At 41.4% G+C, this 15,491-nt stretch overlaps 1 protein-coding gene across 2 annotated transcripts in view; it reads left to right on the forward strand.

Annotated features, from left to right (window-relative positions):
- Positions 1–15,491, forward strand: part of XRCC4 (X-ray repair cross complementing 4) — a 315,755-nt gene that overhangs the window by 206,044 nt on the left and 94,220 nt on the right. For both annotated transcript variants that reach the window (XM_019532322.1, XM_019532323.1), the window contains exon 7: positions 9,867–10,011. In XM_019532322.1, coding sequence (XP_019387867.1) covers positions 9,867–10,011 — 145 coding nt within the window. The remainder of the gene's footprint in view (positions 1–9,866; positions 10,012–15,491) is intronic.

Consider the following 15,491-nt stretch of genomic DNA (forward strand, 5'->3'; position numbering starts at 1 on the left):
TGGTGGGTGGCAGTGGCAGCCGCGTCCACCTAGCCAGCCGGAAATTCCAGTTAATAGAGTTCCGGATAATAGAATGCCAGTTAACACAGCTTTTACTGCATTTGCATTTTACAAGACTACTCTGCTGCAGAGTTTATTAGTTCTGTGTGCCCCAGTAGGAGCACATGTATAGATACCAAGATGTTTACTGTGCAGTTAAATTGGTCAATTGCATAGTAAACATCTTGTGTGCATGCACCCCCTGAAACTGACACAGTGATGGGCCCACTCTGCCTGGCGGGAGCAGCGAGTGGTTTCTGCTCCTTGTCCTGCCATTGCTCACCAAGCCTCTAGTGCAGGAGTGAGCAAAATAAGGTCTGAAGCCTGGGTCTGGCCCACAGCAATTTTGCCTGGCCTACAGTGGGTCCTTTCGCACCACCGGATGGCACTGGGCACGCCCATCCAGTCCCAGCCTCCAGTTTTAGAGAAGTAATAGCTGACTAACTTATATGTATATGTACACACACATGCTCATACCCAGATTCTGTTGTAGTTAAGCAATAAAGACCAATATATGAAATGATCAAAAGCATATGATTCTAAGGTATAGTTATCAAAAGTATATAACGGGTGTGTAATTTATCAGTAAAGCAACACAAAAGTACAGGTTTTCTCAGCTGTAAATAGTAGAGACTCCCTTACATTTTATTCATCCTTCTGAAGTCGGTGTTGAATAAATCAAAACAGAATTGGGCCTCTGTCATTTAATAAATAATTGTTAAATGTGTTATATAAAACACAATCTGCAAGGAACAGATTATTTAAATATAGGATAAGTAAATGTGGCAGGTTCACCAGATATTTTGGAAATGAATGCACTTAAATGAAATCAGCCAACTGATTGTCTTTGGTTACTCCTTGAAGTTTCACATTCTAATAAGCATTGAGGAAAGTGAAGAGTTATGCCTTCATGACTTTTCTCTGGAGGTCAGATCTCACAGAAAGTCTTCTTTTTATGCTGAAACAGCAGCTTTTACAAATAGAAGTATTCAGAATGCTTATATTGTATGTATGAAGTGTTCTTATCAAAAGCAAAAATGCATTTAAATTTTGGAACATTTTTACTTGGAAGATTTTCTGTATGTGTGTCTTCCAGATGCCTATATTTTAATAACAAAGCTAAGCATTTAATACTTATTACACCTGTTAAAGCTGAGCTAATGTAGCTCTCAAAAAGCAGATTTTATCTTACCTTATCAATTCTTAACAGAGTTGTTAACTAAGTTCCAAATTGTAGACTTTTCACTGTAGTTAATGAAGTGCAAAAAATGAAGTTTGATTTTTCAGATCCAGAGGTGAGTGTGAAGGACTAGAAATTTAAAAATAAGTCACTTTTTTTCTTTTTAAACCAAACAAATTCAATTCAAGAGTAACTGAGATATGGTAAATATTTGAAAGTGAAAGCCTATTTGCAGACTATAACAGCCGCCGAAAGTGTCTGTAAAAAGAGCATTGTGGCATTCCATGTTTATTGTGTTACAAGGCATTTATATATTCATGTAAACATATCATATTTTATAAATGATATGTCTGTCTCTTTCTTTTGCTATATATAAATATGGCATAGTTTTTGTACTGGAGGCGGATTTATGACTTATTCATTTTAATAAATATATTTTATAGCAAGCAGTGTCAGTAGGCTACCTTATATAAAGGGCAAAGTGACTCCACATAATCTGTTAGTAGTGTGTATAGGGTTTACACAAGCCAAATTCAGACATCATCTACAGGCATGAGTGCTGCCATTCACTTTATTATCATCAGGCTGAGTTTGCCTTTAAGTCTTTTAATATAATGGAAAAATATACAAGCCTGAGCTTTTCTTTAGTTTCATTCTTATTGTCATGGGCTATTTCCCCTTGGTCTTCAAAGATCATAGGCTTTTAAAATGTCTTCAGAATTCGGATCTTATTTGCCATATTTTGTAACATTCCCTTTTGTAACACAGTATAACCTCATGAATCCAGCATGCTCAGGACTGAGCACCAGCCAGATATCTGAAAATCCCAGATTTCTGAAATCCAGGTGGTGGCTGCTCACGGAGCGGGGAGGGGATGGGTTAGCAGCGGGCAATCCCTGAGCAGCCTTGTGTGGCATGGGGTGGTTAATGGTAGTAGCAGTTGCCTCATGCAAGCTTTCCCCTCCACGTCCAGGGGTGGTGGGCAGCAGCCGGTACCAGAACAGCCACTCCAATGCCGAATTTCTGAGAGTAGCAGATTTGTGAGATCCAGATTCATGAAGTTTTACTGTACTGTTACAGTTTTCCAATTTATATTTCTATGTACTACAAATGTTAACCACAATCTTTCTGTATTAGAAGTGATTGCTTCCCCTGTGATACATGTGGGTCCAACACTTAAAAATGTCTGTGGCTGTGCACCTTGCTTGAATATATTCACCTGGTCTAGTTTAAAAGTTACTTGTATCACTACAGGACATAGGGAATTATGAAACAAAATGGGATCAATTGGATCAACCTACAGTGAGGTGGGTGAATAACTGACTTAGAGACTGGTCCCAGAGAGCTATAATTGATGGGACGACCTCATCTTGGAAGGCTGTTTCCAGTAGTTTCCCAGAGGGATTGCTGCTTGGACCCATACTTTTTAACATATATATTAATGATTTGGAAGAGGGGGTGGAATGCTCCATGATTAAGTTTGCAGGTAATATCAAGCTGTGGGGAATGCAGGCACAACAGAGGATAGGACAAGGATCCAGGATGACCTTAACAGACTGGTTCTATTGGCTGAATGGAGTCAGATGAGGTTCAACAGGGAAAAATGCAGGGTCCTTCATCTGGGTAGGAAGAACCTTTACCACAGCTATAGGGTAGGTGGTAGCCCACTGGCTGGCACAACATCTGAACAGGACCTGGCGGTCACAATCAACCAGAAGATGAATATGAGCCAACAGCACGATGAAGTCACCAGCAGGGCAAATAGAACTCTGGTGTGTATCAGCTGATGTGTTGCCAACAGATCCAGGGAGATGCTTCTCCCTCTCTAATCAGTGGTGGTGAGGCCACAATTGTGCCCAGCTTTGGGCACCGCACTTCAAGAAGGATGTGAATAATCCCGAGAGGGTGCAGAGAAGGGCCACCCACGTGATTAGGGACCTGGAGGATAGGCCTATGAGTAGAGACTTCAGGAACCGAGCTTGTTCACTCTGAGTAAGAGGAGGCTGAGAAGTGACATAATAGCCACCTACAAGTATGTCAAGGGGGAGCACCAAGATCTGGAGGAGCAACTCTTCAAGAAGGCACCCCTTGGGAGGATGAGGACCAATGGTCACAAACTAATAGAAGGGAGATTTAGGCTGGACGTAAGGAAGAACTTCTCCATAAGGGTAACTAGAACCTGGAACATACACCTGGCAGAGGTGGTGCGGTCACCATCCTTGGAGATGTTCAAGAGGAGGTTGAGTAAGCACCTCGTTGAGCTAGTTTGAGCTCATTAACATCCTGCCTATGGCAGGGGATCAGACTTTATCTTGCAGGTCCCTTCTGGTCCATTGATTCTATGATACTGCTGTTTATATGCTAACATAGATAGTAAAGCTTTATTTTGTATACTACCACTCACAAAGTTTCCAGAAGCATTTAAAAGTTTAAATAATTTAAGGAAATCTAAATAATAATAGAATAATACAATAATTACAGCTATTCATCTTAATGCTAGTGAATGCATGCCATAGGAGCACATTGGGAGGTTTGCATTTTAAACGAAGAGAAAAATTTTATGCATCCAACTTAAAGCCCAAGTGAATGTAATCAGTCAGTTAGGGGAATAGAATCTTCCCTTATACCTGTAGGTTGGGCATGGGGTGTTGCTGCAGCCTAGATGTGGCTCCTACTTGCATTCATTCATTCATTCATTCGTTCATTCATTCAAGCATGCTATAATTTTTCTGTTCATTTTCTCTCCTGATTTCTATTTACCATCGTGCGTTTTGTGGTAGTACAGATGTACTCATTCAAACTTTCTGGATTTTGGCATGGCACATTCTTGGCTGAAGCAGAGCTCATCTTTGGTTTCATAAGCATTGGATTCATGCCATTCTCAGACCAGATATAGGTTATGTTCTAGGACTCCCTTGTTCATTCTGCCTGATTCCATTGTGGAACTTAACTTCATGTCACACAAAGGATAGCAAAACCCCAAATAAGAGCAATCCTTCTGCACACATCAGAATTGCAGTGATTTCATTGCATTTTGGGTCTCCCAAGCTAGAAAGAAGATTGTGGGGTTTCATCTTAAGTTGTTTTCCGTAATAATCTTTTATGATTCTGAACTGCCGCTAGACCCACACATAAGCACAGCACATAATAATCTCTATTTTACAAAGGGGAAGCATTAGGAAATGGTATATTTTGTTAAGATCTAGTAACTTATTAGCACATAAATTACCTAATAGCTTGAATAACCCTTTACCACCTTATTCTCTCATTAATTCCATCTTTTGTAGGAATCCCTTCTTAGCATCCGATGAATGAAGTTGTGGCTTCCTAAAGCTTATGCATCTCTCATTTAGTTAGCTTTTAATGTGCAAATCTACTTTGTCGTCTGCCTGACAGCAGACTCACATCACTAACTACCTCTCTGTACTTGTAGCAGTTGACATGTCAGCTTTACAATGTGTACTAAGAACCACTTTCCTCTTCAGTGTATATAAGATGGTTTTTCAGGGTAAGTTGGATGATTTACTTCATAAATTTTAATAATCCCTTTTGTACTGAAACTTGTGCCTGTTAACAGAATGGTAACATTGCTCACCCATGTTTATAGTTAAAAAAAAGAAAAAGAAAAGAATAAGGAGTAGTAACACTGCTGAAGTCAACTGACCCCTCAGTTAATGATGGCAGTGAAATCTTGGAGGGGAATTGAGCAGAATGAAAAAATACTTTGACATTAAAAACCATCCCCAGTTGTACCACATTCTTGAGGACTAAACAATATATTTGCTTGATATTCCCATGCGTCTCAGCCAAAACTCATGATTTCACACACTTGAATGTAATTCATAGATTGGTAGATTCATAGATGTTGGGGTCACAAGGAATTGTCTCCTTCTGCAGCCATAGGATTGCTCCCTTGAGGAATGACCACCCTTCTTGGAACCCCATTTCACCAGTGAACTTGAGCTTTAATGCCTCACTAACTAATCTCCTGAGCATACTGAAGTTAGCCTTTCTGAAGTCTAGCACTTCACCGCTCCTGGTTAGTTTACCCACCTTTTACCAGATAGTGAATTCAATCAAGGGATGGTCACTATCCCCCTAGGTTTCATAGTTTCATAGTTGGTAGGGTCTGAAGGAACCTGAGCAAATCATCAAGTCCGACCCCCTGCCATGGCAGGAAAGAGTACTGGGGTCAAACAACCCCAGCAAGGTGTTTGTCTTGCTGACAGCTTGTACCTGCAGATTCCCCACCAGGTCATCCCCTGTAGCTAACATCAAGTCCAGCAAGGCATTTCCTCTAGTGGGATTGTATACCTCTTGCATTAAGTGGAGGTCCTGTATGCAGGTTAAGAACCTATGTGGGTGGTTAGATTTGGGCAGCAGAAATAGGTATGCATCTGAAGATGTATTATGATGTTTCATAGTTTGCATTTCAAAATATATATACTACAGTGTTTCAATTACCAGTTCTAGCTTTAAAGTTAATACATTGCTTTGGCTTAAAAGCATGCTTCAGTGTAATGTAATCGATAAGCCAGCCTTCTTCTCATCATGAAATAAGATTGTATGCAATCCAAGTTATAAATATTATTCCAATTTATTATTAGGAATTAGAAATATTATTCTTAAGGAGAAATTGCTGCTTATTTTGTTAATTGTTCAAAATGAACTCACTAGGTGAATAGTTCTGTTTTGCTTTGAGAGATCATGGAAAAACATTTTCTTTAAACATGACAGTCTAAAATGTCTATAGCAAAACTGCATTCAATTACAGGGACTAAAGTTCTCTGTCAACCTAGAATTTACATGTAAATGTACTATGCTAGTAATGCACATAAACCATATTCACATCACTCTTACAAGATTCAATTGGACTTTGGTGTAAAGCAAGTAAAATTACCCCTATAGCATCAGCAGTGTTGAGTATGAGCCTAAATTTACTGCTTGCTTCTATACGTTATGCAGATGTAAACACAGAGAGGCATTATTTATGTGGCATCCAAGTGTGTTAGCTTAATTACCGAACACGCAGAGAAAACTACAGTCCTCACTCCATAGCAGTACTGGATATAAGAGACAGCGAGCAATGTGAGACAGGAATAGAAGCAAGGGAGAACAAGAGTTACAGTAATAAAATTAAATTGATTTATTTGATGTCTAGACAGGTCACAATGTATGCATATTGACAAGCAAAGGAAATAATTTTACCAGCTAAAGTTTGGATGAACTGTATGTGGTTAATATGAGCATTAGACAAGCTGTTTTAAATATCACTTCAGTAAACAGTAAATTGTGTACATTTGTTTACAGATGTTTTATTATTAGAGTTAATAACTATCATTTTCACTAATGATTAAGGTAGGGTACATAGGTATGTGAGCTATGTAACTAGCATGTTTTTAAGATTTAGTGCACATAAGACTTCACCTTCTATATATGCTATACTGAGTGGACTAAAGCCTAAAATGAGAGCCGAGGTTTTACCTCAGCCATTTTAGCACAAGTTATCAAACGTAAGGATTGCTGCCTTGGGCATAGCTGCCTCCCACCCCCCATACTCTTCCAGGTCAACTTAGAGGAGGGAGGCAGGGAGCGGGGCAAGGACCAGTCTTCCTTTGAGGCAACCAGAGCTCTGGGTGGGATCTGGCCACAGGAGGACACTCCCCATCCTATCCTGCTTGTGATTTGTGAGGTAAAGAGGGGAAGCATTTTCCTGGGGCTCTGGGAGGGTTCCAGCCCCAAGGGCACTCCCATGCAGTCCTCTGGTTTGGCCCAAAAGAGTACACAGAGAGAAGACTATTCTTCTGCAGTGGGAACCAGGAGGGTTCCTGCTATGGGATAATGGCTCCCCGTGAGTCAGCTGGTTTATGGACTAGAAAGGGGCCATTCTCCTGGGACTTTGTGGAAACTGCTGCTTTTCAGCAGCTGCCAATTACCTATTGACAGCTTTCCCCCTTTCCAGGCAAGTTGCTTATCAAGGGGCTCTCTTAAAAGCAGGGGTGACCTAGGGTACAGTTTTCTAGTGTCACCTGGCTGGCGAGCTCAGCTATGTAGCTTTCTAGCCAGAGGGCTGGGACACGTACACTCTAATTCCCAAGTGGTCTTTCTAGAAATGAATGCCTCTCCGTGGCCCCAGTCACTTCTTTGTTGCATTTCAGCTGAAAAATCAATCTATTTTGGATGTCAGTATCTTAAAAATTCCAGATGGTTGAAGTTTCTAAATTTAAAAATAGGCATGCTAAATGAAAGTGTACAGCAACATTTTGAAAGCCTGGAAGAAAACTTAGACACAACTACTGTGTGTATGTATTAGTGGTACTGAACTTTTACAGGCCATTGGGCAATACTGCTGAGCAAGTGATGCTAGGGGCAACATTGTAATTTCCTCTCTTCCTCTCTTTTTTAACTTTTTAATGTTAATTTTTAATGTTTCAACCTTTTCATTTCAAGTGGCTGGAAGCAGCATTCGAGGACATGCCACCAGTGAGTTATGGGATGGTGATCACTACTTTTTGTATATTAAAATTTATAGAAGAGAATCTCGGTGGGTAGATCATGCTACTTCAAAAATCAGTAATCACAGTTGAGGGAGGAATTATTTTTTTATATCCCTCATAAAATGTTACAATGCACTAATTCAATTTTTATTAGACCAACTGAGAAATTGCAAAACAAAAATAAGAAATCGTACATATGGGGACTTTTTACCATCTTTAACTTTCCCTGAGCCTGATGGCAGGCATGTGAGTCAAAAAATTTGCAGAAAAATGTACTTTATTTTGCAATGTCTTAGTTGGTCTAATAAAAGGTATCACCTCTGAACCAAGAATTCTAGATTTTTGCATTTCTTTTAATCTCAGCAGGGCTAACCAGACCTTGTCGTGCATCCACAGGTGCATCTCAAGTAGAGCCAAGGAGGTTATCCTCCCCCTCTATGCGACGCTGGTCAGGCCACAGCTGGAGTACTGCGTCCAGTTCTGTGTGCCCCACTTCAGGAGGGATGTGGACAGCATTGAGAGGGTCCAGAGGAGGGCCACCCACATGATCTGGGGACAACAGGGCAGACCCTACAATGAGAGACTGTGGGACCTGAACCTGTTCAACTTTCACCTGGTGACTGTCTATAAACTCACTAGGGGGGACCAGAAGGGTTTGGGGGAGACACTGTTTCCCCTAGCGCATGACAAGGAATAACGGACACAAATTATTGGAGAGTAGGTTTAGATTAGACATCCGCAAGAACTATTTCACAGTTAGGGCGGCTAGGAGCTGGAACCAACTTCCAAGGGAAGTGGTGCTGGCTCCTACCCTGGGGATCTTTAAGAGGAGGCTTGATGCCTACCTGGCTGTACTCATTTGAGTCCAGTTTTTCTCCAGCCCAGGCAGGGGGTCGGACTTGAGGATCTACAAGGTCCCTTCTGACCCTACTTCTATGATTCAGAGCAACACGACTACCAAATATATCCCTAATTCACTTTGAAATTTAATTGATCTACTAATATAACTTTACTGAGTTAAGGCTGATACCTGTAGTTTCTGGACCACTAGTGGGAAAGAAGGCTTCAGCTGAAGCACAGGCTGACAAACGTCAACAATGAAGCATAAGAGTTGTGATGGCCTGTACCTGTTATACATGCATGTTACTGCTTTAATGAAGGAAATTGGAAATTCTGTTAATGAACTCGCTTTCCTGTTACCAACAAATCTAAATCTCCAGCTCAGTTTGAAGCTATCACTGCTTCTGCATCTCAAGGGATAGAATAGTTTAAGTACCAAGAGAATCGTCAGGAAACTAAGTCAATATATTGGACTGAGGGGATGGCAGATTGGCATGGTGCCTTCAATATGCTAGTTCACTTCACCTTGATGAACAGTCATCTAGAGATCTGGATTAGTAAGGGACAACATCTTGGGCCACACAGCCAAAGTCTCCCTGGCTGTCAATCAGTCCTCATTTCTTGTATCATGACATCAAGAAGATCCATCGCCCCTTACATTGGCCTTAAGGATTTTTACATGGGAGTGATCTGGGAAAAGTATCAAATCATAGATCTGGAAAAGCATGATTGATGAATACCTCTGCTCAGTTGCATTCCTGAGTCTCCTTAGTGTCACACTGACAGCACTTCCCCAACACTGGAGGTTTTTGACTCATGAACACATCGGGAACAGGATAACACCAAAGCAAAACTCTCTACTAGTCTTTGCATGCCAAAATCTTATAGCCACTGCTACTTTCCAGATATTAAGATCAGTTCTTTCTTGACTCCTTTAGCTTCTCTAAAGAGCTGTTCCTTACCAATAATTTCAGTAATTTCTATAGTCTTCTTGTGAGTTAGGTGTGTGGAGATGATCCTTTTTTACAGACAGAATGCATGAGACATAGACAAAATCTAAAGCTAGAAAGCAAACATGTGGCAGAAACAGGATAGGAAATCATATATTCTTGCTTCTGGTCCTGTCTGCACTCCTTTGCTGGTAACTGCCATTTCCTTCTCTGTCCATTTAGGTCATCATAATGGTCATTACTGTGGTTTCTGAGCATGTTATCAGCATAGTTCCTGATATACAAAGGTGTAATTTTATTTTAAAGTTGTTTCTTTGGGCATCTTGTCAATTTTTGTTCTCTTTCCTTATATTTTGGCAGGTACAGAAAGAAGGGATTCCCTTCTAAACAGCCCAGACATGGTTGATATAGCTCCAAGCAGAAAGCGGAGACAAAGGGCTCTAACGACTGCTGGAACAGGACCGAAAATGGCTACACACGAGACAGATCTGCAAGTAAACAAAAAGTAAGAAAGGGTTTAAAGTTTATGCAAGTCATGTTATTTTATTTCTCTCTCTCTCTGAATGAAAAAAGTTCTCATTTTTAATTGCATTTTATGGTACAGTAGTAGAAGTTGCAAAAATGCCTGAGTTCCATTTTGTAACATCATTTGCACCCATTGGTAATATTTACACCCATAAAATGATGAGACAAAATTAAGGTAAGAAAAAATGAGGCCTTAATTTTGATTTATCTGTAAAAATGTAAAATATTTTTCTTTAAATGGTTTTCACTGGTTCCAACAAATAGTGTAATACCTAAAATTGAGTATGCTAGTTGCTCTATAATCTACAAGGAAAAAAAGGAAGTTCTTGAAATGAAGATAAATTAAAATGGGAACATAGACTTACATCAGAGAAAAGAATAGCATTAGGAGTATATTTATAATGTTGCGTCTTCAGTAGGGATAGGTAAACTAGTTCAGATAAGAACCAACTAAAACTTGTTTTTGTTTATTTGTTTTAAATCAAGAATCCTACAAATAAGTTTAAACTTTTTTATTCTAATATGCTTGCCCTTTTTGGCTCTTCTTTCTATGACTTCTCTTGCTCCTTACCAGAAAATGTCGTTCATTTGAATTTTCTAATTCTGTTTTTTATCCACTCAACTGGCAGGTATCAATTGAAGAGTCATCTCTAGGGCTTCTCATTTAGGTTGTGGGTTCATCTGTTTATCATATAATATCACTTGCAAGTCTTAACCTCTTTTCTAGAGCTAGGAGAAAACAGACATGTCTAGTGGTGATTCTGAAGCAAAACATAGTTTTAATTGTCAATAGCATCCTATTATACCAACTGGTTTAGCCTTCATGCCAATCTTCCTTTGACACAGAACCATGCCTCGAGATACTGTTTCTAAATGTGGAATCATTTCCTTTAATATTGTTACTGACTCATGGAAACATTTTCACATACTCTTAGGGGAATGAAATTATATATGGGAATTACCTTAGGGGATTTGAAAATGATTGGTGCTGTTTGCTTCAAAAATGATATTTTTTCAAGTTCTGTAGTAAATGAATTTTGAAAATATTAATTTTGCCCTTTTGTCTGTGATATCCAATAAATAATGAGCTGTCTAAGTAGACAGGGAAACAAGTAGACTATAAGGACATTTGCTGTGATTAGAGAGATTTGCTGTTTTAAATCAGCAAGAAAATAACCTAATTTGATGTATTGTTATGGCTGGATGCCAATGAGCATGTTTAAGTTTAAAATCCAATTTTATACCTAAAATATATTATTAATTTTAATGGTCATCAAGAATGAACCCAAATTCTGCCTCTCTGCTCTTTTAAATTCCTGAATACTGGGTTGGATAATTCTGGTGTTTGGCTATATACAATCATGATAGCAAAAGTCAGAATTACATTGGAACAGACTAGCCTGAAACATCCCACCCTGTTGCTAGGTATAGATTTTCTTGGGGGAAAATGAGTGGTTCTAGTCACAGCTGATTGAATATAAAGATACACAGAGTGATGCTCTGGAAGAAAGAGGATCTGCAGTTTGAACCTAGCTGTCCTCTGGGGAGGAATGTTAGCAACCAAAACCTGATGTTTCTTAAGTTATTTTATTCTTTTCTGTTTTCTTTAAATTAAACCAAATCCCAAAAATAAAACGACAGTCCCTTTTCTTGGTTGGTTGGTGGGTTGGTTGGTTGGTGGGTTTTTGTTTTTTGTGGGGGGGTTGGTGTTGGATTCCAAGATATATCTCTATAGCAAGTTAGAAGAGATGCAAGGTTTTTAACTTCTGTTAATTTGGATGACTCGGGTTTCTGATATGACAAGTAATCTTCCAATTCATACTCTATCACCTTTACTCTGTAGTATATATGTACTGCAGTGTGCACTACATATCTGTAGCTGTCATTGAAGACTGTCCAGAAACTGCAGATGGTGCAGAATACAGCAGCATTCCTTCTCATAGTGATAGGTTGCCAGAGGTATGCAACTCCAGTGCTTCAGAATTTGCACCAGCTCTCAATAGCTTGTTGGGTGATTTTTGGCTATCAGACAAAGCATCCAGGGGGCAAGAGGAGGGCCCACAACTGACATAGATCAAGTGAGGGAACACCTTGAGAGGTTCGACATCCATAAGTCTACAGGCCCGGACCGAATGTACCAGAGAGTCCTGAAGGAGCTGGCAGACATCATAGCATGCCCTATGACTAAGATATCAGAGAACTTGTGGTGCTTGGGAGAGGTACCAGAAGGCTGTAAAAGAGGCCATTGTGGTCCCAATCTTTAAGAATGGAAGGAAAGACGATCCAGTGAATTACAGGCCAATCCCTGGAAAGATCCTGGAGAAAATCATCAAAGGTTCCATCAGCAACAGACTAATGGAAGGCAACTTTCTGAGTGCCAGCCAGCATGGCTTTGTTGCTGGAAGGTCTTGCCTAACCAGCCTTGTCTCCTTCTATGATCAGGTGATGCATTGCCTGGACAAGGGAAATGAGGTTGCTGTCATATATCTGGATTTCAAGAATGCCTTTGACTTGGTCTCCCATGATGTCCTCATGGTTAAGCTGGGGAACTGTAGCCTCAAGCATCTCAAGGTCCAATGGCTGGAGAACTGGCTCCAGGTTCGGACCCAAAGAGTATTAATTGATGAAAGCAAATCAATATGGTGCAAGGTGACCAGTGGTAGGGCTCAGTGCTTGGGCCAGTACTCTTAAACATCTTCATTAATGATCTGGATATAGACATCAGATGTGGACTGGCAAAGTTTGCGGATGTCAATAAACTATGGGGGAAGTTAGTCTCACTGGAGGACATGCTGGGGATACAGGCCAACCTGTACAGGCTCGCAAGGACCACAACCTGATGGGAGGAAAAACAAGCATCATATTCATAGGCTCAGCAGTGATGCTCACTAGCATCATAGCCAAAAAAGACTTAGGGGTCTTGATTGACCACAAGATGTTGCTCTTAGTAGACTTCAGGTATTGCAATGGACATAAGGGAGAAGAAGAAAGTCCCTCAGGTACCCAGGGCCCAGGCCATTTCAGAGATTTCATAGATTTTCATAGACAATAGGGGCTGGAAGGGACCTCACAAGATCATCGAGTCCAGCCCCCCTGCCATAGGCAGGAAGTATGCTGGACCCAAAGATTATCCTCCTGCTTTACTCAGCCTTAGTGAGGCCACAGCTGGAGTACTGCATACAGTTTTGGGCCCCCCACTTCAGGAGAGACGTGGATAAGCTTGAGAGAGTCTAAAGGAGAGCCACTAACATGATCAAAGGCCAAGAGAACAAGCTTTACAAGGAGAGGCTGAGGGACTTGGGATGCAGTACTCCAGCTGTGGTCTCACCAGTGCTAAGTAGAACAGAAGAATCACCTCCTTGACTTTGCTGGAGATGCATCGATTGATGCATGCCAGAGTATTATTTGCCCTACTGGCTACAGCATTGCACTGCCAGCTCATATTCATACTGTGGTCTGTTATTACTTTCAGGTCCCTTTCATTTGTGGTGCTAATCAGTTTGGTGCCACCAAGCCTATAGGTGTGTTGGGGGTTGCTTGTCCTGAGGTAGAGCACTTTACATTTCTCGCCGTTCAACTTCATCAGATTCCAATCTGCCCAACTTGCTAGCCTGTCTAGGTCTGCCTGTAACTGTAGCCTGTCTTCAAGCATGACCATGCTCCCCCATAACTTGGTGTCATCTGCGAAGCTGGCCAGCGAGATCTTTACCCCCACATCCAGATCATTAATAAAGATGTTTAAAAAGTTGTTAATAAAGATGTTAATAAAGATGTAAAAATGTACTGGACCAAGCACCAACCCCTGTGAGAGACTACTGCCCACTTCTTGCCAGGATGACATAGATTCATTCTCTGCAACTCTCTCAGTCCTATCCTGCGGCCAGAGTCTTACCCACCTGACTGTCTCAGAGTTAAGCCTACAATCCTTTCAATTTTCTCATGAGGACATTGTGGGATACTAGATCAGAGGCCTTTTGGAAGTCTAGGTTTACAATGTCAACCCATACTCTTGTGTCCAGGTGGTGAGTTACCTGGTCATAGAAGGACATGAAGTTGGTAAGGCAAGACCTGCCTGCAACGAAGCCATGCTGGATGTCATTCAGAATCTTACATTCTGCCAGCTTATCGCAGATAAACTCCTTGATGAACTTTTCTAAGATTTTCCCTAGGATGGAAGGTAGGCTGATTGGCTTGTAGTTACCTGGGCCCTCCCTCCTGCCCTTTTTCTGGATGGGCACAACACTGGTCCCCTTTCAGTCCTCGGGGACTTCTCCAGAGCACCATGAGTTGTGGAGGAGTTTTATCGGGGATTCTGCAATGACCTCAGCCAGCTCTTTCAGCACTCTGGGATGAAGATCATCCAGTCGTGCTGACTTGTATATGTCTAATTTTATTAATGGGTCATACACAAATTCTACAACAATAGTAGGAAGGCGATTATTCCTACTGTGCTTATCCTCTACTCTACCCGGTGTGGTTTTCCCCTTAGTCTGGTGAAAGGCTGAGGTGAAGTAGTCATTCAGAAGTTCAGCTTTCTCCTGGGTGCTGGAAACCAGCTCTCCTGAGTTGTTGAGTAGTGGCCTCACACTTCCATTTGTTTTCCTCCTGTTCCCTATGTACCTAAAGAAGGACTTCTTGTTGTCCTTAATTTTCATTGCTAATCTAAGTTCAATCACTGCTTTAGCCTATCTTATCTGTTCCCTGCAAATGCAGGCCATCATGAAATAGTCCTCCTTGGGGCCTGCCCTAAGCTTCCATTGTTTATAAGCCTTTCTTAACAGGACCATGATTTCCCTGTTTAGCCAAGAGGGCTTCCCAGCACTTCTGTTACCTTTTCTCCACATGGGAATGGACTTCCTTTGTGCTTCAAGGATTGTGTCCTTAAGAAACAACCTCTCTTCATGAACATCTTTCACCTTCAGTCCCTGGTCCTGCAGCATTTGCCTTACTAGTGACCTAAGCTCATTGAAGTTTGCGTTTTTGAAGTCCAAGACTTCAGTCCCACTATCTGATTTGTCTGCCTCACGTTGGACAGTGAGCATGATGGTTTCATGGTCACTGTTGCCCAGACTTCCTTCAGTGTTTAAGTTGGTCACAAGGTCATCTCCTTTGGCCAGGACCAACTCTAGCAGAGTGTCACCTGTGGTTGGCCCATGTGTGGCGGGCCAGTAGGGGGCACTCCTGCGTTGAGCCGCCCATCTCCCTGCGCCCGCCCACCTTCCAGGCTCCAAATGCCTCCCTAGAGGTGCCTCACATCTGGCTGACCTTCTTCCTGGAGCACACTCGCTAGCCTGGGGGTAACATAGCTGCCACCACCCCAAGAAGGGACTCACTCTCAGCCCTGTGTCCTCGGGGAAACACAGGCCTAAAGTCCTATGGGTACTCGACCCAGTACAGGCACTTGGGGCACTTCCCCAAGTTGGGGGCCAAAAATGAAAGTCTCCCGTAGTCCGCAGACCT

Source organism: Crocodylus porosus, unplaced genomic scaffold (genome assembly GCF_001723895.1).
Source record: "Crocodylus porosus isolate Cpor-Errol unplaced genomic scaffold, CroPor_comp1, whole genome shotgun sequence".
Lineage (NCBI taxonomy): Eukaryota > Metazoa > Chordata > Crocodylia > Crocodylidae > Crocodylus > Crocodylus porosus.